This window comes from Canis lupus, chromosome 7, assembly GCF_048164855.1.
Source record: "Canis lupus baileyi chromosome 7, mCanLup2.hap1, whole genome shotgun sequence".
Classification (NCBI taxonomy): domain Eukaryota; kingdom Metazoa; phylum Chordata; class Mammalia; order Carnivora; family Canidae; genus Canis; species Canis lupus.
In genome coordinates this window covers 52,880,766-52,906,601 of record NC_132844.1, presented here as the reverse complement: position 1 = coordinate 52,906,601, position 25,836 = coordinate 52,880,766, and the positions used below count along the sequence as shown (strand labels likewise).

Genomic DNA, 25,836 nt, shown 5'->3' with positions numbered 1-25,836 from the left:
CTTTTCTGGTCTTGAGCTTCTACCCTGTTAATGAGCCTTCTTCTGTTCTCTCTAGGCTCTTCATCAGCAAAGTCTAGAGAAAAATGGGTTAAGCCACTCAGCAATCCTCTCATTCATCGGTGGCAATGCACCATCTTCCCTAATCATGTTCTTTTTGCTCTCATAGAGTTAAAACCATTTTCTGTTAGCTTAGACTTTTTTAAAAGCTTTAGGTCATATTTATTTTTGTATTTGTCCCTGGTTATCTCACTAGAGATTATTTTTCATTAAAAGTCCATCACCAAAATTAGCAGAGATACCATGATATCAAAAATAGACTAACATTTATGAAATTTCAAAGTTTCCTAAAAAGATACTTTTCCATGTTTTCTTCTACAATAATTCTGAGTTAAGTATAAATATAAATGTAAATATACGTGTATATATAGACATACATAGATATAGATAATACAGTTGTGCATGCACGCACATTTATGTTTATTTTGAGGGAATGTGGCAAATATTTTTGGTATGGATAGTGGCAAAGAGACTTCTTGAACCTGTTTCCTGAGTCCTAATGTATGGCTCTCTCAGTTGGTCTGATCAGATCCAAAAGTAGTAAGCAGGTTATCCTGCATGCACCCTCTAGGATAGGCATCAAAAACACTTGCTGTCTTTATGTCTCCCTCACTTAGCCTTAAATTGCTACTGGTGGTTCTGGAATCTCATTGAATCACACACCTCAGTCGAGGCTCTCATCCCTGATACTGAAGGCACAGCACCATGCCAAGTACACTGTCAGTCAGAGAAGTCTGGGTTCCAGACCTGACACTGCTAAGGCTGGACTGTGTGATTCTGGAAAGATACTTAGTGTGTCTTTAGGACAGAATCTAAACTCCTTACTATGGCCTCCAAGATCTTAAATACCTCCCAGAGCTCATGTAGAGAACTTTCCTTCCTTCTTAGTCTACTCCTGCCCTTCTGGCCTCTGACAGTTTATAAATGTGGTGGGGCCTTGCATTGCTGCCCCCACTGCCTGATTGGCCACAATGACCTCTTCTTCTCAGCTCCACAAAAGATACTCCAGAGAAGCCTACCTGAGCACATTGTATACAGGAGTCCTCTATTATTTTTTTTATCACATTATAGCTCTTATCACAATATGTGAGCTTGTTTATTCTCTGGCTTCTTCCTCTACCCTTAAAGGCAGGAATTTTGCCATCTTATTCCTCACTGAGTTACCAGCTCCTGTCACAGTACCTACAACATAGTAGACACTTGATAAATTTTGCATAGATGAGTGGATGAACTGAGTATATTTTTACCAGAGATACACATGTCTACCTTTGTCAAATGACATCAAATCCATAGAGGTAGTGGCTGGCAAAGGATAGGATAAGGCATTTAATGGAAATGGGTTCCTTGCAAAGATAATGGCAAGTAATTCTTCAGGTTCACAAGCATAATCTTAAGAGGAACTAAGGTAAGCTGTTTGGCATATAATTTTCTTAATACCCCTTGTATAATTATAGTGTATTTACTGTCATTAAATTAGTACATGTTCACTGAAAAAAATACATTAAAATGCAATGAATAAATGTAATACTCCAATCACCTAGGGTAGGCACTCAACCCTTAAGAATACATCCTTTGAGTCCTGTTTCTAATTACCTGTTATATGTGTATACAAACATATGTACTATATACACCATTAAGATTAAATCTATACACTCTTTTATGATCTGTCCCTTTTACTTCCCAACATACTGTAAGCATTTCCTGCTTCAGTAAAATATTCTACATCATGATTTTTAAAGGTTTCCTAATACATTAGTATTTGGATTCATCCTTTATTACTAAAGACTTCATTTCAAATTTTTTTTGTTATTATACTGAAAACTTCCAAAAATGTAGTTTTCCATAAATATTACATATTTCTAACTGCTTTCTTGAAATCCTAGAAGTGAATTACTAGAACACAGGGAAGGGAGAATTAGAGGTTTATTTGTGCATATTGCTAAATGATATAAATAAGAAGGGTGTAACTTTTAACAGGGTCTGAGGCTATTCCCTCAATGACTTCCTGAGTAGAGAACAACATAGAACTTCAAAGAAGAGTTGTGGGAATTTTGTGAAGTCTTCAAATTCAATAGAACCAGAACCTGACATGTGCTTTTTGGTATCCAGCATTTGTGAGTTCTGAAACCCACGCCTGCCTGAGTACAACCTCCAGTATCTCGTTTCCTGTATGACCTAAACAGGGTACTTCACACCTTCTAGAAGGCAATTGGCCAAAGAGGTTCCTCTCTTCCAACGGCTAAACACAAACCTCTCTCTGGTGATGAATTCATACTAAAACACAGGCTGCCTTGGGACATCAAAAAGTAAGACTGCCATGAAAAGTGCTGGTTAGCTCTTTCATTCTGGGTAATTAGCCATGTTTAGTTTTAATTTTGAATGGAAAGATAGGCCTTCATTAAACAATCAGATGTGGCCACTCAATCTAGATAAGAAAAAAAAAAGTGCAGGGCAACATTTTGCTCTGAAATATCACACTGCATGGGAAAAGAACTGCTAGTAGAAATTAAGGCTGCCCTGAGTCAACAACATGATCACACTTTTTCCTTAAATAGGTTTAGAAAAGAGGCTTTTACCTGGAAAGTGGTGCTATTTATTTGTCAAGTTCAAAAAACTTTTATAAGCTTATGACTTCTAAATCCTAGATCTACTACTGTAGAGTACTTCTGCCTGCCCATCCCCCCTTCTTTTGAATAAACATTGTGCAATCTGCTGGATTTCTCTATGACTTTTTTTCATACTTGTGAATCTGTTTGGAAAGAAAAGAAAAAAGAAAGGGGAAAAGAGCCTTCTGTTTTTCATAATGTCTAATCTTTTTCCCCATTGGCATTCACCAGATGTTGCTTTGGATCGGAAGATAAATATTAAAATCTAAGCAAGAACAAAGCGAGCTGTTTACTGGGCAGATTTTTCAGATGTTCTCTCAAACACTTGAAAAGACAGGAGATGCTTTGATATGCAGGCTGGCTGGAATCCACCAAGGAATGGTCCCTCTAACAAGAGTGGTAGGCCCTGGGGGCCACATCTACCCAGCCTGCAGTTTCTGATGGTTCCATCTGTTAGTTGGCCATGCATTTGTGGGGAAGGCCAGGAAGGTAAAGGACAGAGTTACCTGATGAAGAGGCCTGAGAACCATGGAAACGTTGACTCTGTCCAATGATCTGGTGCAAAGAGGCATTGGGGACTTTCTTCACAAATGTAGAGATAAGGCCATGATTGGGGCAGTGTCTCTGTCCCCACAGTGACAGTCAAATCGCACTGCACATAGGTGCTGCTAGAAGCCTCACAGCTCTCCTCCGAGTGCTTCAGGCCACACAGGAAAGCCAAGGACACTGCAGGAAACACTCACCATTAGGTTAGGTGGTGACCACAGAAAGAACTGAAGGCCTCATACCATTACATAAATGCATTTTCATGTGTTGCTCCTTGACCAATAGGGAAATAAAGTTACCAGTTTACTTTTCTTAAAAACGCATTATGTGTACAAAACACACACATAGAACATAAGTAACATTTTTATAAATATGAATCATCATAATAAGAAAAACTCATATGAATCTATAAGCCAACATAAGGTCTAAAACAATTGTGATTTTCTCAAATCTATGTCTCTTTGTCAAGCCCATCATCTTACATCTCATCTTCAGAAGCAACCACTTACATTTCCTAAATCACTTTCTCACATGAGTTAGTATTCTTAAAGGAAAGACTGTTGGATTTCACTTGTTTTTGAATATTATACAATAGACTGCATGACATTTTTGGACTGCTCCTTTCCACTCAATATTACATTTTGAAGATTTACCAAGTTTCAAATTATCACATAAAACTTGATAATACATTTTCATTGCTGTTCAATACTGCATTGTGTGAAATTACTGCAGTATATTTATCTATTTTCTTACCAATAGACTTTTGGCTATTTCCCAGGTTTTGCTACTACAAACACATACTCAATTTCCTCTAGGGCCTCTAGGGTATATGCCTTAAAGAAAATTGCTTGTTCATAGGGTAGGCACAAATTCAACTTCACAAGATAGTGTCATATTGTTTTCAAAGTGCTTGTGCCATTTTACATCCCTACCAGCTATATTAATGGGTTTCCAATACTCTACATAACTTGTCAGCACTTGGGATTATCACACTCTTAATTTTGGTCAGTCCAGGACAAATAAAATGGCATCTCATTGCAACCTTACTTTGGATTTGCATTATTATTTCTTAGGTCAAACAATTTTTTATATGTTTAGTAAAAATTTTTTATATGTTTTTTTCTTCTTCTGTGAAATTCCTCTTTCTGTCATTGCTCTTTTTTATATTGGAATATTTGTCTTTTTCTTATTGATTTGTGCTCTTTATATATTTTGGGTACTAACCCTAGAAGGTTATATGGTTACTCATATCCTCTCCAGGTTCTTAGCTAGTCTTTTCATTTTCTGGATGGGATCTCTTGATTAATGGAAGTCCTTGATTTTTACACAATTTTGACTACTAATATTGTATGAAGAAGAAAAGCAATAATTTGAAGCCCTATGACCCTTAGGCCATTTCTTTCTCATTCACGAGACACAATGTAAAAGGCATCAACAAGGTAGACTGGCAATAACCTTTAACAAGAAGATCAACAAGTCTCTACATGAGATGGTCTGGGAGCAGCTCTGTTTGAAAACCGTACTAAAGGGATCCCTGGGTGGCGCAGCAGTTTGGCGCCTGCCTTTGGCCCAGGGCGCGATCCTGGAGACCCGGGATCGAATCCCACGTCGGGCTCCCGGTGCATGGAGCCTGCTTCTCCCTCTGCCTATGTCTCTGCCTCTCTCTCTCTCTCTCTCTCTCTGTGACTATCATAAATTAAAAAAAAAAAAAAAGAAAAAGAAAAGAAAACCGTACTAAAGGAAAAAAAAAAAAGAAAATCTCTTCAGTCTTCTACCTCTGCAGCTAACCTGTCAAAACAAATATGCAACAAAAATTACCAAGGACTGTGGGCTTGAATCCAAGCTGCCCTACCTATGTCAGAGTGCTGTGTGCAGCAAGGGGTACATGAGATAAGCACATGTGAGGTTTACAGTTGTTCAATCACACACAAATATTATTATTGTTGCTGGTACATTCCAAAGCATGTGACACATAGTAGGTTCTCTGTGAATGTGTTCAGAATAAATTACAGCAGGACTGTAGGAATTACAGCAATGACAGTAGGACTCTTATGTGTAAAAACCTAAGAACTTTCCAGTTAGTAAGGCTTCGGGCAAATATAGGCTCAACACCTATAAAATAATGAACTCATTACAGGTGATGAAGTGGATGCAAACTGACAAGGTGGACTATGAAAAGGGCCCAGGGCTGGGGATCAGAATCCATGGTTCCACCACAAAATATAACTGTATGACTTTAATCACTTTAGCTTTTCATGCCTCATGGAAAAATTAAAGTTTCCATGAAGAAGTCATGCCATATAATTCAAGGTATAAATTCAAGAAACATGAACATCAAAGATTTTGCTGATTTAAAAAAATACAAAATATTAGTTCCTGTGAATAAGATGTTTGAGCAACCCATCATAGGAAAAAGTAAAATTCTTCTTTTGTTAAAAGCGTTAACTAAGAGAAATGTAAATACAGAAGACACCAGAGCAGCAAAAGCACATCCTCAGAGCTCCACCTTTACTGTCTCTGCCCCACTGATGAAAGAAAACACATGAGCTCCGTGGCGTGGGAACAAGAAAACAATCATTAGGGAAATTGGAGTTCTAGGCCATCATCTACAACCTGGAATGAGAAACATCACTGTCTTTAGAGTGCAAAATCATACTAAGGAATAAAACTCAGAACATGGGTCAGAATTCAAAGTGACCTTAGTAAATTAGAGAAATTACAGAAATAAACAAAAAAAAAATGAAAATAGTAAGGCAGCAAACCACAGGAAAAAAAAAAAAAAAGGAAAACTCATGTAAATATCAAATGAGGAATGTCCAGCTGTACACAAGCATGGAAAGAAAGAAAGAAAGAAAAAAACACCTTGGAACAATCGTAGGTAACAGCAAGATTAAAAACCAGCAAGACAGTGATGCAATTGTAAAAACAAATACGGTGCCAGCTTCTATGCAGGCAATCTTCTGATGCTACCCAATAGGGCCAGAACTGTCTTACAAAGAGGAGCTACCTAGTTTGAGACTTAAAATTAGGGGAAAAAAGGTTGGAATTCAGAGAAGGCTCAGAAAAGAAATGCCAAAATATTTACTTGTTGGAAAGTTTCTGATTCATTAGGTCACCTCAATATTTGCATTTCTACCAAACTCCTAGGTGCTACTGCTGCTGCTCCAGCAACAACATTAGTATGATATTCTCAGGAAGCCTGGGCGGCTCAGTCAGTTGAGCCTCCAACTCTTGGTTTCCACTCAGGTCATTATCTTCGGGTCCTGGGATCAAGCCCCACATCAGGGTCCAGGCTCAGCGTGGAGTCTGCTTGAGAATTTCTCTCCCTCTCCTTCTGCCCTCCCCCAAATAAAGAAACAATTCTTAAAAATAATATGATATTCTCAATAATAATGTAATTCTTAGTAATAATAGTGAGAACCTTGTGTTAGAAGGACCAAGATTATTCTGCATTCTGAAGGCCTGATTAAGTTTGAAAAAAGGTGTGCAGGGGAGCATCGGTTAAGTGAAAGGATGGATTGTTCTGACAATGGCAACTGAGAAACATGGCTAACGGCTAACGGTAGGTTGCTGCTCTGAAATAGTCCTCTTAAAAAAAAACCTTTTAAAAAATAAGATTTTTAAATCTTATTTACCTTGGTAAATATGCAATCCTATATGAAGTAGGGGAATTATTAGCAGTTTCTAACCATTTGTGAGACATACTCTGTTTGATCATTTGATGTTCATTGTAGACTTACTCTCCGGGAAAAAAAAAAAATACACAAACTTATACTCAAAACGTTTTATCCAACTCAGGATATTGATAGAATCCTTGAATACCATCCTGGATCTTAAGTAAGAAATCAATAGAGTTGACTTTCATAAGTTCCTCTCTATTTTTAGATACTGTAATTAAAAGTCTTTAAAAAGATTTTTTTCTTTTTTTATGAAAGGAAAATAAGTCCAATTATCCATTTCCCAAGAGCAAATGAGCTGCTCTTGCACAATCAGTCGGTGTTTGGTGACACCTAGTGGCAAAAGCTAGAGTTACAGCTTCCAACTTCTGTTTTCCTTTTTTAAAAATCAAGGAATTTTGAAAAGTCCTTTTCTAAAATTAAATCAAATCTTTTAAAATATACCAATGTCTCTTCTTCTTCTTCTTATCAAATTTCTAATATCACAATTTACCTGGCCCAGAAACCTCTGTGATTTTTATTTTGTACTTCTAATCAAAACCGTGTCTTGACAGTTTCAACACCAAGAAGTTTTAGAAAGTTAATTAAGCTGTGTATGTGTGAAAGTCTTTTAAAAAGACTGTAGCCCTATTTGTTAAATATCAGAACCTAGAAATATGGAATCTTGGTTTTCTGTTTCCACAATTTCCCAATTCATTATTCTTTTATCAAGCATTAATTTTGCACGTACACTGTGCCAGCATTGGTCTATGCACAGGAGGTAGAGCAGAGGAGCCAACAGGTAATGCCTTAAAATTAAATCTTCCATTATATCTTAAGTGTCCATCATGGAATCTTTGGTGGAATACACCTCTCTTCCATAATGCTTTGCTTATTTATATGATGCTAATAGGAAACTCCATTTCTAGTTTGTATTTTAAACAAGGATCATCACTCCTCCTCCTCTCTCTCTCTCCATCCCCTTCCTTCTCCTCCTCCCCCATCTTGTTTAAGACAATCTCTTGCAAACTGCCATCACTAATTACCCACCACGGGATTTTTGTCCAAGTTCAAATAAAATGATGTTTTGATCATTTTGTAAATCCTTCACCCACATTCAACTTGCAGACACACAAGTTAGGAATATAATTTAAAGCACTAAAGGGACACCTGGGTGGCTCAGCCGTTGAGGGTCTGTCTTCAATTCAGGGCATGGTCCTGGGGTCCCAGAATCAAGTCCCGCATTGGGCTCCCTGCATGGAGCCTGCTTCTCCTTCTGCCTATGTCTCTGCCTCTCTCTCTCTCTCTCTCTCTGTCTCTCACAAATAAATAAATAAATAAATAAATAAAATCTTTTTTTTTTTTAATAAAGCACTATTCTGAAAGCATGTGTACAAATGGTTCCTAAGCACACAGATACGAAATCTATGACTATGCAAACAAGTGAATCACCTGGCTAAGCTGGTCCTATAGTGATAACAGCAATTTCTTCTCTGACTTTTTTTCTGAAGCTCAGTGAGAAATTATCCAGGGTTTTAAAGCCCCATCACGGGACTATCAAAGCTTTGTACCTTTCTCTCTAACAAAGCCACAGCTTCCTGTACCATGATTTACATGATGGCTGTGAAGCTTAAAACAGTGAGAGATCATAGCGTTCTATTGAGTAAACACCTGGGCATTACAGAATAAGAGGATGGTGTTGGTGTCAGCTCTTTCACCTACAATAAGAATTCCAGAACTGGGTGCACCAGGCAAATGTGCAAGAGATATCCAGCTTGTTGATCCCATCCCTTCACTAGTATCTCCAATAAGCAGATGTTTTCAGCAATCCCACCTCAGAACAAGACCAAGAAATTGCTTTCCCCATGATGTCTAAGGTTGTCACTGAAACTAAAATTCAGAACACACAATTACTTTCTCCATCATTGTATGACAACAATCAAGAACACAGGTGATAAATTTTCCATTGCCATTAATATGACTAAAGTTACTATGAAAAACATTCTAATAGGCAATCCCATCTAATATATTAGATGGAGGACACAGAAATCCTCTTCCCAGGAACACATAGAAAAATTAAGGTCTTTACAGCATTGATTACAAAAATGTGAGTTAACCAAAGAATACCATTTTTATATACACTCTTAAAAAATATGTGGCATTTGTACAGACCATTCAGTGGCAGAACCAAGCAACTGAAGGCTGACACCGTAGCATTAGCCAAGACTTGGCAGGGAGCGCCACACACGGCAGCTGACACGTTCCCTGGAGAAAATCCTGCTCCAAACACATGCACAAGCCTTCCACCCAGGCAGCCTTCAAAACAAAATACAAGTTCATGATTATAGACACAAATCTCTCTTTCTTTACTTAATTCAAAATTCAGATCCACACTTTCTTGCTGCCCATCATTCTTTTCATGCCCTCTAGAATCCACACAATGGCTTTAGGTCCCGAATATCCTTAGTGTCTTCCCACTAAGTTCCAGCCTCCAGAGCCTAGAGTCCTTGTTCTGTCAGATTCCAACTGTAGTCAACAATCTATTAAAATGTAATAGCATTTATATAGAAAAATAATGCTTATTTATCGTTCTTAAATTATTTATACCAAAAACTATACAGTGAAAGTAAATTTCCATTAAACCACCTAGCTACTCCCCAGAGGTAGCCACGTTTGGTTTCTTGTGAATGCTTCCAGAATTTTTAAGCGTATATATTTTTCTACAAAGAAATCTTTCTAGGGGCACCTGGGTGGCTCAGTCGGGTTAAGTGTCTGACTCTTGATCTCCAGTTAGATCTTGAGTTCGAGCTCCACATTGGGCTCCATGCTGGGCATGGAACTATTTTTTAAAAATTCTTTCTACACAGATTCTTCTTGTTTCTTCTATACATATTCAACTTGTTTTTTTTTAATTAAAGATACAGCATATACAATTTTCCAAGTATGCATACATGTATGTATGCTACTTAGAATTCCATTATGATTATGCCACAATTTATTTAGTAATTTTTTTACTAAATGATACTTTCCTTATTTCTCCTCTCTTGCTATTATTAATGGTGCCGATGAACTAACTGTACATTTATTGGCATAAAACTGTTGCAAACTGTTAGAAGTGAGATTTCTAGGTCAGAGGAAAAGTAAGGTTTTAGATTTGATGGATATTGCCAAATATCTCTCTAAAATAATGTTGCACCAGTTTACACTCCTACCAGCTCCACATGACAGCACCCATCTCTGATGGGTAAAAGTATAATAATTCTAAACAAACATGTTTTGCTTCAGTCTAAGAATCAATAAAGGTAAATATCACCTGGACTCTCAGACATGTGGCAACCTCTAGTCCACACTGAGATAGAGTTCCAGTATCTACTGCCTTCAGTTCAAGTCCAGATGGTGCTCACAGCCACCTGACAAGCCTCGGGATACCACTTTGCTTGGGGTGCATTTCGTAGCCCTGCTCTCTCATCATAAAAATCATGGAATCTTAGAAGAAAGAGGAACTAGTGAGCATCCAGCCCAAACCCCTTTGTCCTTAGAAAAAGTACCCAGCTCAATTGCTAACAGACCAGGACCCAAATCCCAGGCCTTAGAGCATTCCACCCAGCCAAGACCAGACAAATTTGTTCTAAGAATTGGCTTGGCTAGCACTTCATCAGTGTAGGATTCAGCTCTCATAATTTCCTCTGTACCTTCTGCGTCACAATCAAATTTGAGCTATCTCAAGTGTAGTAAGGCTTTACTGAACAGAAACTGAAACCATCACTGGAAGAAAAGGCAAGGCAAATTTCAGTGTATATATATATATAAAGAGAACAAAGTTCAACCAGTGCAATCATACTAACTGGCCTACAATTGCTAGAATGTGAATTCATCTGTGAAATATTCCAAAGCAATAAAAATGATATTTAATAAACTTAAAATAATTCAAATTGACATATAGGTCTAAAAATAGGTGAAGGCATCTATGTACTACTCATTTGATTAAATTATGAGCTCTTAGAGATGAAATTGAAGACACAAATTAAATTGGGTTTAGGAATCAATTTAAAATAAAATCACACTTACAGAATCTGCACAAATTCCTTGATAAAAAAACAAAGCCTCCTACAGGGTGCATGACAAAGGCAAGATTGAGGAGAAAATGGGGACTATAAGATTCCAATTAGGCTTCTCTTTCCATTTGTCTTTTAGACTGTGGTTGATTTTCTATCTTTTAGAGTTGTAGCTATTAATTCACTTACATAGGAAAAAGAGGCCTGCCTTATTTGCTTGACTTACCAAAGTTCTCAGTCACTCCCGAAATAGTGGCTGTTGATGTGAACACCAGAACAGATGAGGCCCACCCCCTCATGCGGTCATACCCTCTGACTGGGTACTCCCCAGAAGGAAGGGATGAAACCACACACTGGAGTACCGTGTGGTTGCCAGAGATACCCACACAGGGTGACATCCCAATAAAAATGTCAACGTTCTCAGCTCCTGAGACCTGAGCCACTGCAAAGGTTAGGACGTCATCAGTCTGAGAAATAGAGAGTAATCGTGGAGTGAAGGCACTGCTGTAACCAATGACTCCCATCTGGTATGAAAGTCCATCTACTTCGATGACCAGGCCAACAGAGCCATTCCCTGCAGGAACAATGCACTGAATGAGCTCGGTGCTGATGCTCACTGTCAGGCAGGCCTGCTGGCCAACATAGACCAGTGTGCTGTTCTTTCCTCTCAGAGCTGTGCCCTCCACGGTCAAGAGGCTTCCACCATGTATGCTGAAATTCTTGGGGAAATAATGAAACACTTGAGGTAAAATGTAGAAGTGTCTGGAAACATTACCAAAACAAGCATATCCATTTCTTGCATGAAAAACTGATACGTAGTGGAGTCCTGGGGTCAAGTCACTTATCCAGCAGATCACATAGCTTGCATTAAAGAAAGTTACAATGCAGGGAAGGTGATCATCTACAAACACCATTGGCTCAACTGCTGTGATGCCTAACTTCCGACCCCTAATCAGCACCATGGTCAGAGACCCACTGATATTGGTGGTCAAGGAGTTCACAATGGGAGTTGTCTCTTCCTGCAAGAAAAGAGTGCAATTCCCCTGACACTCACTGGGTAGCCCATTGACTATGACTGTGACGTTCAGAGTGAAGGAAACATCAGGGAAGGAGTCATTCACCTTATTAATCTGGCAGAGGATTGTCTGGTGCCCCAAGCTCAAAATCACACAAGTAAATGGACCCAAAAGGTCAACTTGAACTGACCTCTTCCTAGAGCTGAGAGCCAACCCCCTCACTGTGAGTACAGTCCCGCCACAAGCAGACCCATGTGTCGGTGAGATGGCCATTATCCAAGGTGTTATCACATATTGTTGGGGCACTGCAGACATGTTAGCAAATCCCATCTGCTTCTGACGTACTTGGAGAGGATAGAAGCCTGCCTCCAAACTGTGGAGGGGAAAGGAGCACCCAGAGAGGCTCACGTTGTTCCTTAAAGTCTGTGTCTCGAGATCACAGTGTGAGACCCCCAGAAGGATCACTGAGTTGGAGAGGTTATTTCCTTCCACATAGAACCTCAGGCTGTTGTTTATAATTTCTCCTCTCATGGCAGTGACCACTGGTGTCATTGCTGCTTCATACAGGAAGGTGAAACTCAGGTTCAGTAAGGGTTCTCTGGCAAAGGACACATTGCCAGCCCAGATCTCCATGGGGACTGGGATAGCAGGAATGTTGGAATCAGGTAGCAAGGCAGCAGGCGGGGTCTCACACCAGATGACTGTCTCCGTTGAGTTCAGGATGTCACAGGACCGATTACCCACAAACACCCAAACCAAAGTGGGGTCCCTGATGAACCCTATTCCTGAGATGCTGAGGATGGTTCCACCTAAAGCATGAACATCAAAAACAAAATTTAAAAGTGAATATTCAGAACTATGAACTCACAGCACCTGCACAAACCCCAGTGCAATTTAAGTGGATGGTGGGGTGTTAGCAAAACTTCAGTGACTTCACCTCACCCCATCAGTGTTCCATTTGTGATCATTTTGGCAGGATTTAGATGAGCTGAAATTCACAGAATAGTAAAACAATATAAATTGTTATATAGGAAAGGATGTTTATAATATTTAAGACAAAATTTTCAAGTATATTTATAGATCCTAGAATCCACTCTTGTCAATTTATACGTTAAGGAAAAATCTAATTTCTTGAAGTATTCTTGTCACTGCTATGTTATCTGGCATGTTAAGTCTGTAATGACATTCTATATAATCATGTAAAGATAGTATAATGTCTACATTAGTGGAAAATCAAATTCCTTAGTCTTCTTGTCATTTGCCATATGATCTCACACATTATTCCATATTATTATATATGTTATGATGTAGAGTATATATAGATTTTTCTGTATATATTCAACTTATGTGCTGATAAAAATCCAATTTTTTGAAGTCTTATACTTATCTTTTATATTATTCTATGTGATATTCCAATAGTCTATATATTATATAGGCATATGTCTGTGTGTGTATGTATGTGTGTGTGTATATGTTGAGATATATCAAGAGCCACTGAAATATTAAAATACGCTTGTGATCCTGCTAGTATATTCCTAGATTTTGTCTCTCTAATTGAGGGACAAGCAAGCCCTGTCTTCAGGATAGGGGTTGGTCATATCATGACCAAACCTGTGGTATAGGCAGGCAGCTTTTTTTTTTTTTTAATTGGAGTTCAATTTTAGACAGGCAGCTTTAAAAAGGATTTTCCTATACTCAAAAAAAGATAAAGCACTACTGCATGCACTGTCACAATGATGATTCACATGCAGATATATAGCTTTCCATTTTTTTTTCTAAAAATGCATAGTTTTTCAGATTTTTTTGGCTTATCCTTACATCTGCCATATCACCATTTGTGTTTCTAACTCCTTCTGGGTCCTTCATCTGCACCCCTAGAGGAAAATGAAGACACCAGATTCATTCCTCCTCCCCTTGCACATCCAGGATCTAAAAGGATAAAATAAGGTTCTCTTCTCTTATTTTTCTAATATCCTCTAGAGACGTGTTACCCATTGGATATTTCAGCCTCTTTTCATTGGAAAAACAAAACCAGGCATATCTTCTTGTCATACCAATTTTTCAATTTCCTGAGCTCACGGAGCTAACAAATCAGCGGTTTCCACACCCTTCAAAGTACACCAGTCAATTCCCAGAGCACAAGGAAGGTTCCTCTCCCTGTTGCCCCATCTCTGGTCTCACTGACTCAAATCCAGGAGCAAAACCTGAATATCCAGTGAGTAGATCTGCTGAATAAGTGATATGAGAGCCACTCACCCAGAAGGGACCCACAGCAAGGTTCAATGCTGAAAACTTCTGTGATATACTGGATATGAAGATCAACCCTGTAGAGAATGGGAAGATTGTTATAAAATAACTGAGTTAGAAAGAGAGGAATGGAGGTGCAAGACAAAGAGACATGTATTTGGGAGAGAACAGACCCAGAGAGCAGTGATGGAAAGCAAATGTGAATGGCACTGCTTCACAGGAAAGAAAGGACATGGTGGAGGAAAGTGTCGTGTGGGGCACTTTCCTGGGCTGGTATCTGGTGGTGGCATCAGCCCCATACAGTTTAGCTAACTTCCTGGTTGAGAAGAGGAAACTTCTGGGAAAATACCAGGCAGGGGGACTCTGGGGCAAAAAGGATCTGAGCATAGCTTGTGCAATAATTGTAAGCCATTTATTCAAAATCCTAGACACAATCTTATTAAAGGTCAGATTTAATCACAGATTCTAATTAAAGCACAGAATATTCCCCCCCAATACATATAAATGCTCACCTCACCCCCACCTTAATCAAAAGCCATGACATCCTCATCTCAGAAAGTTTTCTGTTCCCCAAATAATAAGCCAAACATTTCCCTTGGATTGGTCTTGAGATCAAATCATCCAGTAGGGTCTCTAGGACTTCTTCCAACTGTATGATTCTCCTGTGTTTATCTCCTAACTTCAGAAGAAGGGGAAAAAGTGAAGACCTAACTCAAAACCAGATTTCCTCAACTAAATCACTAGACCATTCAACAGACCTAAGTGAATGGCAAGTGTCCACCTCACCCTGGTGAGCGAATGCTGATCCCATTGATGGAGACTGAGATGCTATAGAGACCGGCGGGCAATGGGGGCAGTACCACCTCCAGGCCCTGAGGCATCTGCACATGAGCTGGAGCCAACGTGTTCTGGATGCAAACCTCCACATCCAGGTCTGTGTAGTTCACCAAAAGTGCCATTCTGATGAAAAGGGTATCACCTCCTGCATTAAAGAGAATCCATTAGCCTCTGTGATAGGGGTTTGTGGCTTCAACCACTTATCATCCTATAAATTAGTGGCAGAGATTAAAGTCTATTAAATGTCTGTGCTATCATTACAGCATAATAGGTGCTCCATAAGTATATATTGAATTGTTACCTTTAAATTCTCATGCCAATTTCATGATGGAAATGGTCCCAATATTACAGAGGAAAAAAGTAGATATAAGGAGATTTGTTCAGTGATAGCTAAAATGAAAATAGCAGCAGTCCAGCTTTCAGAAAAATAATTTCCATTCAAAATGTAATGCTATCTTCAATATAATTGAGACCACTATTTGCCTTTCTTATAGGATCAATGGTCTAAAAAGAAAAAGATGCTGCAGTATCATGTATTTACCTGCTATGTTGCTCCTGTTTCTGCTCAGAGATGTGATCACTGGATTCAAAGAGGAGACATATGTAAATGCCATGGGAAGAACTGCAGAATGGTCCCCTGAAACCACAGTCAAATTCACAACGGGTCCATCTTTCCCCTGAAAAAATGGTTTTTAAAATCAAACCTCTAACTTGAGAGAGGCCTATATCGAGTTAGTTTAAAAGATTAATTTTAAGAAAGTTATTTTTTAAGTATATTGCTACTTTCAAGTTTCTCACTCTCTTTCTCTTTCACACACACACATATACATGGTGACAATTACTTAGAATAGGCGAGTGTGGCATCCAACTAATTAAATAAGAATTATGTGCAATTAACACACCAATTGGTTTTGGAAAAAGTGGCAATTTCAAGTAAAATCTATACCTAGCTAAACTATCCATCAAGTGTGAGAATACTTTCAGACATGTAAGTACTCAGAAAACTTCCCTCTCACATAGTCTTCCCTCTCACATAGAAACATAGAATGTTTCTTCAGGCTGTGGCCTCATAACATAAACAACAGCCACAAAAGAGTGAATCTACCCACAAGAGCAATCAAGGGAAGTGCTAGGATGAAATCTGTAGAATAAACCAAAAAAAAAAAAAAAAATTAGATGAAGCAAGAGAATAGAAAACCTCAAGGAAAAAGAATAATTAATGTGATGGAATTTTTTTAAGATAGAGGATTTTTATTATGAGGAAAACATATTAGGATAAAAAATTAGAAACTCTAAGAAAAAAACTATAAAAGAAAAAATACATTATCTGATTCTGCCCACATCATTAAAATAGTTATGATAATGTAAACACAGTTTGTTGATTTAACAAAGAAATGGTACTGTAACTACATTCAAAAGAATTAAAAGTAGTTATTTCCAAAAAAGGAACTTGAAGAAGAGTCCAGAGGGGCAGGAGAGCAGGATTATTTTACTATTTTTCTTTTAATCTTTGCATGTATTACTTTGGTCGAAATTTGAAGTTTTTTTAATGCTTATTCTCTCTAGCAAAAGAATCCAAACCATGCAAATCTTACCAAAAGAAATTTCAAATAACTGGATATTACATACCAAAAGCTTTAGAATTTAGATTAATATATCCTGAGAAAAATAAATATGCTCCAAAATATAGTTAGTGGGATGCTCAAATTTCTGTTAAAATAAAATATTTTGAAAATTATCTTAATGTCCAATAATAGGGAAGAGTTAAACAAATTACCATACAACTATATATTGTAATTCCATGTGGTTTATATGTAAATGTGAGCATTTCATAATATTTGAATAACTAGATAAGATAAAAATGTGGGGCCAGAGATCAAAGATGATTCTGAAATTTTTCTTCTAGGGGTCTTTATTTGTTCAGTAAACAGTCATCCTTTGGGGTCATGAATGTGCTGAGAATGCTAATGACACTGAACTGTGAATAGATAGTTCAACTTCCACTGTGAGCATGACTTTTGCCAACAGCACCAGGGAAGAATGTGGACTCAAATCTCCTAGTAGGCTTTGATAGCACTAACTGAAGAAGAAAGAGAAAGCTAAGGGACTTGTTTTTAAGGGAAAAAAGAAGCAGTAGAGAATAATTAGGAAAATATTTTCTAGAAACGAGGCATTCTAGAAGTTTCTAATTTCCACTATTCATATCCATGCCAAAAAAGAAAATTATTTGTAAAAACTAAGTTATTCTTGCTTGCTTGAAAGAGAAATGAGATGAAAATATATGGAAGTTTTCCAAATCAATATATACACTACATAAATTCATTTATTCTGTGGCATTATTATTCATTGAGAATATGAACTGGGACTGCCTGGTATCTTCTTTTAAAAAAGATCAACTGATGTTAATTGCAAGTTCCACTATTGGAGTTAGCCTCCCACTTTTTTGCAGCATAGGCAATATAAACAATATTAGCATACTCTCATGATGAAAAAGTCATGTTAATTAAGTTCTAAGAAAAGATTCGTGAAAAACCTTACACTACATGTTAATAATGGCCACCCACCCAGAGAGGAGATTCCACTTACTCTGGGTGGAACTCTGCATTGAATTCTTCGTGAATTGCTTGTGGTAATGTTGATAGCACAAGACTGAGATCCAAATAACACCAGGCTCACATCTTCTAAACCAGAGCCTTGGATGGTGGCCCAGAGCCCTCCTGCAATAAAGAAAGCATTTTCAGGTGGAATGAAGAGCCATACAGGAAGACAAAAAGCAATTATCCACAAGAGAAATAAAATGAAATTAATTAAAATATGAAGCTCCTTAGTCAAAACACAAGTCCTACTCAAACTGCAGGAAAAGACTGATGTTAAATATATAAACTAGTATATAAACAGGGAGAAATGATGCTTAAAGGGCAGACAGGAGTAACACGTCCTGGAAATATTTAAAAATAAAACATAGGGGAGCCCAGGTGGCTCAGTGGTTTAGCAACACCTTCGGCCCAGGGCGTGATCCTGGAGACCCGGGATTAAGTCCCATGTCAGGCTCCCTGCAAGGAACCTGCTTCTCCCTCTGCCTGTGTCTCTGCCTGTGTGTGTGTGTGTGTGTGTGTGTGTGTGTCTCGTGAATAAATAAATAAAATCTTAAAAAAAAAACAAATACTACCAAGTGTCAGAGAAGTAAAGTAGATGGTCTCTGAAAACTCTTCCTTCCCTAGAGTTTTAAATATTATCCCTCCTAATCCTATAAAGCTTATTCTCTAAGGACTCAAGTATAAGAGAGCATCATGGGGGCACCTGAGTGGCTCAGTTTTTGAGCATCTGCCTTTTGCTCAGGTTGTGATCTTGGGGTCCTAGGATCAAGTCCCATATCAGGCTCCCTATGCCTATCTCTCTTCCTCTTTGTGTTTCTCATGAATAAAATAAAATAAAATCTTAAAAAAGAGAGCATCATGGTACAAAGAACTTGGACCCAGAGTCAGGGCCACAGATCACTCTGCCACTTATACTAGATCATTTGTAGCATTGTCCCTGAACTCACTGGCTCTCATTCCCTCATCTTTTTTTTTTTTAATTTTTAAAAGATTTTATTTATTTATTCATGAGAGTCACAGTGAAAAAGAGGCAGAGACACAGGCAGAGGGAGAAGAAGGCTCCATACAGGGAGCCTGACGTGGGACTTGATCCCGGGTCTCCAGAATCATGCCCTGGGCTGAAGGCGGCGCTAAACCGCTGAGCCACCCGGGCTGCCTTTGTTCCCTCATTGTTAAATGACAGCCTTTGCCCTTCCAACCTCATGATTTGATACCATACATATTAGGCTCTAGTCTCCACGATGCTGGAAAGGTGACTGATACCACCACCCACCACCATCAGGATTTCTGTACTAACCACTAAAGAGCAAACACATAAACTTCTCCTTGCTGCAGACATCAGCAAGCAGAGTCATGGCACCAATCATATTGATAATTATGCCACACATGTAGAGGGCCAACACTTAATCAAGCTAACAAACAGAAAGCTCACCTATTATTCCTGAGGGCAATGATTCCAGTCTGCCATCTCCCCAGAAAGAGGATACAAGAGAGGCAGGAAAGCCACCAAATCAAGACACATACACCTTGAGAGTGGGAAATGGATGCAGAAGCAAGATTTTCTTCCCCAAGCATATCAGGGTTAGAGAGCAAAACATCTAATCTGATGAACACCTCTCAGGAGAATGTGAGTGGATGGAATTAAACCTTGAAGTTAAATATATGAACTTGCCCTAAAGATTCAGAGCAAGACTGCAGTTATCTTCAGAGGAAGAGAATAAAATTGAAGAAAAGAGGCAATTTATAATAGCAACATAAAAGATAAAATATCTGAAAACAATGTTGACAAGAAATATTCAAGAACATGAAGAATTTGAAGAAAACTCTGAAATGTCACTGGGGAATTTAATAGATGGATTAAAACTTAAATTTAAAAAAACTTTAAAAAAAGGGTAGAAATAGTGAACCTCATGAGGGTGGTATATCTTTCTAAATAAACTAAAGCACTAAATAATCCTGATAAAAATATAAACAGAATTTTTTTATTTAACTTAGATAAGCTACCTTTAAATTTTTAAAAAATTAAAAGCAATAAACATAATACAGAATTTCAAAATAAGAGCAAAGGGGTCTTCTGCCATACATTAAAATATCTTATAAAACAACTATAATTAAAATGTAATAATAAAACATGCACATACAGACAAATCAATAAGCAGAAGAGGAAGTTCAGAAATAAACCCAAAAAAGTAAGAGGCTATAGGAAATAATAAGTGTGGCATTTCACTTAAGTGAAAAACAGATGAATTTTTTTAGTAAATAAAATAAGTGAATAGTATTGAAAAAATCAAATCTGTTATCCTACCTCACATCCGCATCAAAATAAACTCCAAACTGATCAAATATTTAAACATAAAAAAGGAAATCATTAAAGAATGAGAAGGCAAAATGGGAAAACTTATTTTTATGTAAATTTAGAGATGGAAAGCCCATTCTAAGTATTTTATAAATCCTAAAGCCATAAAAGAAAGATTGATACACTTACTGTATAAATATAGTATTTATAAATTACAAAAATGGTAAACAAATAGACAAACATACAAAGGGCTTGTATCCATGATGTATTTTTAAAGCTCATAAAATCAATGAGAGAAAAATAACCCAATTGAAAAAAAGTGGGCTAAAGAAATGAACAGACAGGTGACTGAAAAGAAAATACAATGCTTCTTAAATTTATGAATTTCTCTCTTAAAGTAAATGCAAAGTAAAACTATAATGAAATGTTATTTTTCTTCTATAAAATAGGCAAATATCAAAAAAAATTGGTAACACTGTTAGGAAGATGTAGTAAGTATATAGTAGTATACTATACTACTATAGATGTAGTAAGTATATAGTCATATATATTGCTACAGGGAATAAACTATAAAACCTCTAAAAGAATATTTTAGTATTACCAAAATTTTAAATGTACATAACCTCTTGACTTCCAAGTCATTTATTATTTTTTTAAGATTTTATTTATTTATTCATGACAGACACACAGGCAGAGGGAGCCCGATGCAGGACTCAACCTCGGGTCTTCAAGATCACACCTTGGGCTGAAGGCGGCACTAAACCGTGGACCCACCTGGGCTGCCCTCCAAGTCACTTCTAAACAAATTCCACTTCTAAGAAATTATGCTACTATTTTCACATATATACAAAATGGAACAACTACAGTTCCACATACAAGTGAAGTTGGATCCTGTTTGGGGTTGAACTGTGTCCCACCCCCAAATTCATATGTTGAAGTCCTACCTGCCAGTACCTCAAAAGGTGACCTACTTTGGGAATAGGCTCATTACACTTGTAATCAATTAAGACGAAGTCATACTGAACTGTGGGCCATTATGACTGACATCCTCATAAAAAGGAATAATTTGGACACAGAAAAGACACAGGGAGAACACCATATGAAGATGAAAGCAGAGACCAGGGTGATATTTCTGTAAGCCAAGGAACACCAAAGATTGCCAGCAAACCACCAGAAGCTAGGAGAGAGGCATAAAACAGATTCTCCTTCATAGGCTGGTTTAGAAGGAATCAACTCTGCTAACATTTTGATTCTTAATTTCTAGCCTCCAGAACTGTGAGACAATAAATGTCTGTTGTTTAAGCCATTCAATTTCTGATACCTGGATAAACAGCCCTAGAAAACTAACACAGACCCCTACCTCACACCATAAGCAAAAATTAAGATAAATAAAATAGCTAAATACAAAAGCTAAAACTATAAAACTATCAGGAAAAAATATGCATAAATCTTAGTAATAAGGGGCTAGGTAATTATTTCTTAGATATGACACCAAAGCACAAATACCAACAAGAAAAGGACAAACTAGATTTCATCAAAATTTAAAAGCACAAATTGTGCTATACAAATTGTGAGAGACGTGAGCAAGAGAATAAAGGATCAGAGAAGATCTATAAAAATAACACCAAAACAAGTAACAAAAAGGCAATAAATACATATTTATCAATAATTACTTTGAATGTAAATGAACTAAATGCTCCAATCAAAGTACATAGGGTGGCATAATGGATAGAAAAGTAAGACCCATCTTTATGTTCCTACAGAGACTCATTTCAGATTTAAAGACACATATAGATTGAAAGTGAGGAAACAGAGAAACATTTACCACGCAAATGGATGTCAAAAGAAAGCCAGGATTGTAGTATTTATATCAGAAAAAATAGACTTAAAACAAAAACTAAGGAGAAAAAATGAGTGGGAAATATCAGAAAGGGAGACAGAACATGAGAGACTCCTAACTCTGGGAAACAACCTAGGGGTGGTAGAAAGGAAGGTGGGCGGGGGGTGGGGGTGACTGGGTGACAGGCATTGAGGGGGGCACTTGATGGGATGAGCACTGGGTGTTATTCTATATGTTGGCAAATTGAACAATGAAAAATAAATTTATAAAAAAAACTACAACAAGAGACAAAGAAGGACACTATATAATAATATGGGGAACAATCCAACAAGAAGATATAACAATTATAAATACTTATACACCCAACATAAGGGTGTCCAAATACATAAAACAGTTAATTATAAACATAAAGGAAATAGTAGATACTAATACAATAACAGTAGGGGATTTTAATAGCCACCTTACATCAATGGACCAATCATCCAGAAAATCAATTAAGAAACAGTATCTTTGAATGATATCTGGGACCAGATCGACCCAACAGGCATATTCAGAACAATCTATCCTAAAACAGCAGAATACAAATTCTTTCCAAATGCACATAGAACACTCTCCAAAATAGATCATACAATTGGCCACAAAACAAATCTCAACAAATCTAAAAAGATTATGTCATACCATGCATCTTTTCTGACCACAACACTATGAAACTAGAAATCAGTCACAAGAAAAAATATGGAAAGATCACAAATATATGAAGGTTAAATAACATGTTGATAACCAATGAATGGGCCAACCAAGAAATAAAAAAATACAAATGAAAATGAAAGCACAATGGTCCAATATCTTTGAGATTCAGCAAAAGCAGTTCTAAGGGGGTTCTAAGGGGGAAGTTTAAAGAAATATAGGCCTACCTCAAGAAACAAGAAAAATCCCAAGTAAACAACCTATCCTTACAACTATAAGAGCTAGAAAAAGAACAAACAAAGCCCAAAACCAAGCAGAAGGAAAGATTAGAGCAGAAATAAAGGAAATAGAAACAAACAAACATAAAGCACAATAAAACAGATCAATGAAGCCAGGAGTTGGTTCTTTGAAAAGACTGACAAAATTGATAAACCAGTAGCCTGATTTGTCAAAACAAAGAGAAGACTCAAATCAGCAAAACCAGAAATAAAAGAGGAGAGATAACAACTGACACCACAGATATACAAAGAATTGGACAAGAATATTATTTTTAAAAGGTATATGTCAATTACTAGACAAGTTAGACAAAATGGATAAATCCCTAGAAACATATAACCTACCAAAACTGAAGCATGAAAAAAATGGAAATATTGAAGAGCTCAATTACCAGCAATGAAATTGAATCAGTAATCAAAAAATTCCCAACAAACAAAAGTTCAGGACCAGATGGCTTCACAGGCAAATTATACCAAATGCTCAAAGAAGAGTTTATACCTATTCTTCTCAAACTATTCCAAAAAAATAGAACATGAAAGAAAACCTCCAAATTCAATCTATTAGGCCAGCATTACCCTGATATCAAAACCAGATAAAGACACCACAAAAAGAGATAATTAGAGGCTGACATTCTGAATGAACATAGATTCAAAAGTCCTCAATAAAATATTAGCAAACCGCATACAACAATACATTAAAAATATACACCACAATCAAGTGGGAATTATTTTTGGGATGCAATGGTGGTTCAACATTCACAAATCAATAAAAATGATGCATCACATCAATAAGGGAAAGGATAAAAACAATATGATCATTTCAGATACAGAAAAGGTATTTGACAAAGTACAATATCAATTTATAAAAGCTCTCAACAAAGTAGGTTTAGAGGGTACATATCTCAACATAATAAAGGGCATAAATGAAAAATCCACAGCTAACATCATCCTCAATGGTGAAAAACTAAGAGCTTTTCCCCTAAGGTCAAGAACAAGGCAGGAATGTTCACTCTTGCCATTGTTATTCAACATAGTACTGGAAGTCTTACCTATAACAATCAGACAAGAGAAAGGAATAAAAGGCATCCAAACTGGCAAGGAAGAAATAAAACGTTCACTATTTGCAGATGATATGATACTATATGTAGAAAATCCTAAAGACTTTACCAAAAAATTCCTAAAACTGGTAAATAAATTCAGTAAAGGTACAGGATACAAAATCAATGTACAGAAATCCATTGCATTTCTATACGCTAATAATGAAGTAACAGAAAGAGAATTTTTTTTAAATCCCATTTATAGTTACACCAAAATTAATAAAATACCTAAGGATATATTTAACCAAATAGGTGAAAGATCTGTACTCTGAAAACTATAAAATATTAATGAAAGAAACTGAAAATGATAAACGGACATTCCATGCTTATGGATTGGAAGAACAAAAATTGTTAAAATGTCCATACTACACAAACCAATATACAGATTTAATGCAATTCAGGTCAAAATATCAGAAGCATTTTTCATATGAGAACAAACAATCCTAAAATTTGTATGAAATTACAGAACACCCTGAACAGCCAAAGTAATTTTGAAAAAGAAAAAGCAAACTAAAAGTATCACAATTCCAGATTTCAAGTTATATCACAAAGTTGTAGTAATCAAAATTGTATAGTAAGCACAGAAATAGACACATAGATGAATAGAACAGAATAGAAAGCCCATAAATAAACCCACAATTATATGGTTAATTAATCTTCAACAAAGGAGGCAAGAATATACAATGGGAAAAAAGTCTCTTCCACAAATGGTGTTGGGAAAACTGGACAACAAGATCTGGAAAACTGGACCACTTTCTTACAGCATACACAAAAATAAATTCAAAATGGAACAAAGACCTAAATGTGTCATCAGAAGTCCTAGGAGAGAGAACAGGTGGTCATTTCTCTGTCACTGGCTACAACAACATCTTTCCAAATATATATATATATATATACACACACACACACACACATATATGAATATTATTCAGCCATAAAAAATGAAATCTTACCATTTGCAACAACATGGATGGAGCTAGGAAGTATAATGCTAAGCAAAAGAAACCAGTCTAAGAAAACCAAATACCATATGACTTCATTCATATATTGAATTTAGGAACCAAAACAAATGAACAAAGGGAAAAAAGAAACCAAAAAAAACAGACTTAATTGTAGAGAATAAACAGTTACCAGAGGGGATGTTGGTGGGAGAATGAGTGAAATAGGTGAAAGGGATTAAGAGTACACTTATCATGATGAACACTGAGTAATATATAGAATGATTGAATCATTATATTGTACACCTGAAATAATATAATACTGTATGTTAACTACACTGGAATTAAAATTTTTAAAAATTAAAAAAATAACTTTTGTGCTCCAAAGAATATTATCAAGAAAATGAAAAGACAATCCACAGAATGGGAAAAAAAATACTTGCAACTCACATATCTGGTAAGAGACTCTTACCTGCTATATATATAAGATATATAGTAGGTAATATAGTAGTATATATAATATATATATTATATATACTATATATGTGTGTGTGTATATATATATATATATACACACACACATATATACTACTTGGGTGAACATTTCTCCAAAGGCATACAAATGGTTAATAAGCAAATGAAAAGATATTGAATATCATTAGTCATTAGGAAAACGCAAATCAAAACCACAATGAAGATAGGTTCCAGTTCAAGATGGCAATGTAGGAAGACTCTGAACTCACCTCCTCCACAAAACATACTAAATTATACCTGCTAATATACCTGTCCCACCTGAAGAAGAACTGAGAGCAGACTGAACAGTAACAACAAAAGACAGAGAATAGCAAGAGAACAATAAGAGATATGGAAAGACAGTAACAAAAAGAACCCCCATTCCCAATGCTGCAAATGGCTGTGGAGAGGAATAGTACTGAAGGAACAGGAACAGATCCCTCTGTCCTTGGAGACACCAAAAAAATCGGTAGTTTAAAAGAGCATCTAGCTAGCATATAAAAAAGAAACACAAGAACTCTGCCAAGTGGTCAAGTCGCTGCTAGAAAGCTCTTCAGATCACAGGGACTGGAG

General features: G+C 36.8%; 1 protein-coding gene across 2 annotated transcripts in view; it reads right to left on the bottom strand.

The window, feature by feature from the left end:
* PKHD1 (PKHD1 ciliary IPT domain containing fibrocystin/polyductin) overlaps nucleotides 1-25,836 on the bottom strand; it is a 471,902-nt gene that overhangs the window by 378,062 nt on the left and 68,004 nt on the right. For both annotated transcript variants that reach the window (XM_072832682.1, XM_072832683.1), the window contains exons 29-35: nucleotides 17,607-17,737; nucleotides 15,562-15,697; nucleotides 14,970-15,165; nucleotides 14,193-14,260; nucleotides 11,147-12,745; nucleotides 9,038-9,181; nucleotides 3,170-3,389 (exon numbers count right to left, since the gene is read on the bottom strand). In XM_072832682.1, coding sequence (XP_072688783.1) covers nucleotides 3,170-3,389; nucleotides 9,038-9,181; nucleotides 11,147-12,745; nucleotides 14,193-14,260; nucleotides 14,970-15,165; nucleotides 15,562-15,697; nucleotides 17,607-17,737 — 2,494 coding nt within the window. The remainder of the gene's footprint in view (nucleotides 1-3,169; nucleotides 3,390-9,037; nucleotides 9,182-11,146; nucleotides 12,746-14,192; nucleotides 14,261-14,969; nucleotides 15,166-15,561; nucleotides 15,698-17,606; nucleotides 17,738-25,836) is intronic.